Below are 4,180 nucleotides of genomic sequence, written 5' to 3'. Positions count from 1 at the left end.
GCAGGGTCTCCCTTTACCAACACACCGCAGGGAAAGTGCTTAGAAATAGTGAAAGCAGCCGGGGGCAGTGGCTCACGCCTGTAATCCCAGCACTTTGGGAGGCCGAGGCGGGAGGATCACCTGAGGTCAGGAGTTCGAGACCAGCCTGGCCGACATGGCGAAATCCGTCTTTACTAAAAATACAAAAAATTAGCCAGGCGTGGTGGCAGGCGCCTGTAATCCTGGCTACTCGGGAGGCTGAGGCAGAAGAATCGCTTGAAACTGGGAGCCGGAGGCTGCAGTGAGCCGAGATCGCGCCATTGCACTCCAGCCTGGAATAGTGAAAGCGTGTTGGCTCTCGTTTCATGAAGACAAAGATGAGGATCACACCCACAACGACACAATCATGGGGGTCTCTCAGGGTGACTTAGGAGCGAAGGAACAAAATGCGCTGCCTGGGAAGACTGGGTCTTGTGGAAGAGAGGGGAAAGTAGAACGTGGTGTGGAAAGGGTTAAAACTGGCGCTCGGCTGGATACAAGGCTCCAGCTGCCTTAAAGACGACGCGGACCAACTTGTTTGTCTCCTGTCGCGCTCCGTAGAATGAGTTCCCTGGGCCTCGGTGGGCCACGCCCCCTCAAAGAAGGACAATGCGAAGCTGCCCAGGTAGTGCCTGTTGCACTCGCCAAGGACTGGCCTGGCAGAGACAGAAAACTCGCAGTACTCTTGCCTCAGAACCGCCTAAATCCGGAAACAGAAAGTCCCCAGGCCCGGCACCGCGGGAGCCACCTCTTTCGAGGGTGGGAGTGCACATGCGCACAGGGGGCCTGAAAAACCCTTAAATACCGTCATGCGGGCTGATGAGGCCTCTTTCCCTGCCGCCGCGGAGTCGCGCGGAGGCGGAGGCTTGGGGTAAGTTTAGCGAGGTGGCAGGGGTGTGTTGGTTGTGATTCGTGGCTCGTTGTGTTTTTACAGGGATTGGTTACGAGTATTTGGTTCTTTAGCAGGTCAATGCTTTTGTTTTTCAGTGCGTTCAAGATTCGGCTTCACCCGTAACCCACCGCCATGGCCGAGGAAGGGTGAGCCCTGGGGCCGGGTTTGGAGTTGGGGTTGGGGTTCGGCTGAGGCGTGGGCCTAGAGCTGGCGGAGCAGGACTGGGTCAAACGGGTCGCCGTAAGCGCGTCTCTTGTACGCTTAGGCCTTTTCTGAGTGCAAGTCCTTATGTGGTGTGAGGATTTTAATTGATGGTTCTGATGTGTCGTGTTTCAGCATTGCTGCTGGAGGTGTAATGGACGTTAATACTGCTTTACAAGAGGTGCTGAAGACCGCCCTCATCCACGATGGCCTAGCACGTGGAATTCGCGAAGCTGCCAAAGCATTAGACAAGTACGTGTATCAGTCTCAATACTGTGGGTTCTTGCAACCGGAACAAAACTGCCACCCAAGGGAAGAAGGCGTGGAGTTCATGGTGTTAGCACAAAAGTTCTGAATGGCATCCGTCCTACAGGAAACCTAGGAAAAGGTATCAGAACTTAGATCTATAAAGCCCACTTAAAATGTGTGGGTTGCTGTTGGAATGGGGATAAGCACTCAAAACTACAGTGTTTGAATGATGACTTAAATTGTCGGATACCCCTTCACTCCTTTTATGAGTGAAATGTAAGAGTCTGACAAACCTGTAGATGTGGGGCTAGTCAGTTTTATACTTAGGCGGAGAGATGAGATGGAGAGCCACATTACGTTTGGCAGTTTGCAAAACAAGCATTACATTAATGGAATTTCAAACTCAGGTTTCAGAAGCATTTGGTCCTAGGTGTAGGAGTATCTGTGATTTATTTGAATTTGGGAGATTGATTAATGTATTTTGAATGTATCGAGTAATGTGTTTTTTATGGTGGTTGCGTTGACAACCTACTCGAGCTGAATTTAAATGCAGTTTTAACGTTTTACAGGACAAGTTCAGTTCGTTTTGGTGTTATCTAGCCAGTTGAATCCGACGGAAACGGCATTATTGTTTAATGTCTTTAGTAGGTTCTAATATGAATTTTCTGTATTTCTACTTCGGCAGTATTGCAAGGCATTTCATAACTGTTCCATTAATGCCACAGCTTTTTTTCTTTTTTTTGAGACAGAGTCTCGCTCTGTGGCCCAGGCTGGAGTGCAGTGGCGCGATCTTATTGCAACCTCTACCTACCAGGTTGAAGCAATTATTGGAATTACAGGCACACGCCACCATGCCCAGCTGGTTTTTGTACTTTCAGTAGAAATGGGGTTTCGCCATGTTGGTCTCTGGCTGGTCTGGAACTCCTGACCTCAGGTGATCTGCCCCCCTTGTGTTCCCAAAGTGCTGAGATTATGGAAGTGAGCCTCGGCGCCCGGCCTTTCACATGTTTCTTAAGATACGTGAAGCTGGCTTACAAGAAAGCCATTATGGTTGGGATTTGGCCACAAGTTTTAAAAATGCCTTTATACCAATTCAGTGTGTCAGGGAAGGAGGTTTTACTGAAGACCAGTTGTAGGTTAATTGAAGATGTATATGCTCCCTAGCAGGTTCTTCAGACTCAGGCAATTTTGTACACATTTATGTGTTGAATAGATTTGCTGCTTATGTTTTGCAAGTGTTAGTGCAAAGATAACTCTCCTAAAATACAAGAATGATGGATTTGGATCTGAGTTTTAGCTTTATTTTCATTGTAATTTGAATTTCAGGCGCCAAGCCCATCTTTGTGTGCTTGCATCCAACTGTGATGAGCCTATGTATGTCAAGTTGGTGGAGGCCCTTTGTGCTGAACACCAGATCAACTTAATTAAGGTAAGGCTGCTAAGGATTGTGTTGGGACTAATGTTCAGTGATGCTTGTATACCAGGGTACATTTTGTGAAGTCTCAAGCTCTTCATTTTGTGCAGGTGTAAACATTACGCGCACCTGATATTGTCGGCCATTTTAAAGATGATTGTAGGTAGAAGCATTTTATACCTGCAGAATTGAATGCTAATTTTGACGTTGGTATACGACAAAGATTAGTAGGCTTGTAGGTGATCTTTGTGCTGTACATGATGACAACTGGCTCCCTCTACTGAACTGCCGTGAGGAAACTGCCATGTCACCCTTCTGACTACGGCCACCTTTTGGGTTGAATTTATTTTTGGTAGTGTTAATGTCTGTTAATGTGATTTATTTTTTTTTGTTTAATTTTCTCCCAATAGGTTGATGACAACAAGAAACTAGGAGAATGGGTAGGCCTCTGTAAAATTGACAGAGAGGGGAAACCCCGTAAAGTGGTTGGTTGCAGTTGTGTAGTAGTTAAGGTAAGTCACCATTTATTTTAGGGATGAAGGTTGTGCTGGGTAATCATAACACCTTGTATTGAAATTAAGTTGAGGATCTTAAAAAAGGAAAAAACTGATTGAACAGGTTTAAAGCATTTTCTGCATTTCAGGAAAAAAAATAAAAGCTGTAATTTACAAGCCAGCCAATGAATCTGCTTTACCTGATTGTGTTTGTGCAGACATACTTTAAAAACTGGCAATAGTAAAGCCATGTTACGAGCCTTAAGGACATTGAAGTCGTTAAGGTCCCTGAAAGTGGCTATAACAAATCTTAGTGATGAGAAACATTTTTATAAGACATAGCTAATTGTTGAAGCTCCACTGTAGTTGATGATAATAACTTGGTGAAATTCCTAAATGTTAACAAGAAATGGCATGTGATTTTTTTTTTTTTTTTAAGGACTATGGAAAGGAGTCTCAGGCCAAGGATGTTATCGAAGAGTACTTCAAATGCAAGAAATGAATAAATAAATCTTTGGCTCACATTCTTCATGTCTGGCTTTTTATTTGGGGCAGTAAAATAAGGTCCCCGTTAGCAAGTAAAATGTAATCTTTGCAAAGTGATTACTACAGATGAACTGGAAATGTGCTCGCAAAGTCTTCTCCCCAACCAATGACTGCATCGTGGGGCGATTCAAACCTGGACAGCCCTAGCAAAGAAAGGTCTGCCATGCAGTATTGGTGATGGCCAGGGTTACTTAGCTATGGGCATTTATCCCTCCCTAGACTAGCCTAGAATCTGGAGAGAGGCTGTGTGTTTTTAATAGATTAAAGTCTATGAAAGGACAATGAGTAGACATACTGGGCAGGTTAGTAGAAAGTACACAGTTGGACCAGGATCAGATCTTGCCTGTAGGACATATCTGTGATGTC

The 4,180-nt window shown here is 45.3% G+C and overlaps 1 protein-coding gene and 3 non-coding genes across 4 annotated transcripts; all 4 read left to right on the top strand.

Annotated features, from left to right (window-relative positions):
- Positions 1–787: 787 nt before the first annotated feature.
- Positions 788–3,792, top strand: RPS12 (ribosomal protein S12). Its single transcript, XM_010357886.2, has 6 exons — positions 788–889; positions 1,006–1,056; positions 1,247–1,363; positions 2,687–2,789; positions 3,185–3,286; positions 3,708–3,792. Exons 2-6 carry the CDS (start codon positions 1,043–1,045, stop codon positions 3,768–3,770), a joined length of 399 nt encoding a protein of 132 aa, XP_010356188.1. The 5' UTR covers positions 788–889; positions 1,006–1,042; the 3' UTR covers positions 3,771–3,792.
- Positions 1,581–1,653, top strand: LOC115897166. Its single transcript, XR_004057095.1, has one exon. It is a non-coding gene; the product is annotated as a small nucleolar RNA SNORD101 (small nucleolar RNA).
- LOC115897191 lies at positions 3,025–3,100 on the top strand. Its single transcript, XR_004057120.1, has one exon. It is a non-coding gene; the product is annotated as a small nucleolar RNA SNORD100 (small nucleolar RNA).
- Positions 3,444–3,574, top strand: LOC115897184. The gene has a single exon (XR_004057113.1). It is a non-coding gene; the product is annotated as a small nucleolar RNA SNORA33 (small nucleolar RNA).
- Positions 3,793–4,180: the final 388 nt, after the last annotated feature.

Source organism: Rhinopithecus roxellana, chromosome 4, assembly GCF_007565055.1.
Source record: "Rhinopithecus roxellana isolate Shanxi Qingling chromosome 4, ASM756505v1, whole genome shotgun sequence".
NCBI lineage: Eukaryota > Metazoa > Chordata > Mammalia > Primates > Cercopithecidae > Rhinopithecus > Rhinopithecus roxellana.
Note: the sequence above shows the minus strand (reverse complement) of the source record. Positions and strands in the feature narration are given on the sequence as shown.

What these genes read in the sequence shown, in the direction of transcription:
- RPS12 (XM_010357886.2), top strand. An exon ending in GCTGCCAAAGCATTAGACAA is followed by an intron (nt 1,364 to 2,686) that starts GTACGTGTATCA and finishes TTTGAATTTCAG; the next exon opens with GCGCCAAGCCCATCTTTGTG. An exon ending in ACCAGATCAACTTAATTAAG is followed by an intron (nt 2,790 to 3,184) that starts GTAAGGCTGCTA and finishes TTCTCCCAATAG; the next exon opens with GTTGATGACAACAAGAAACT.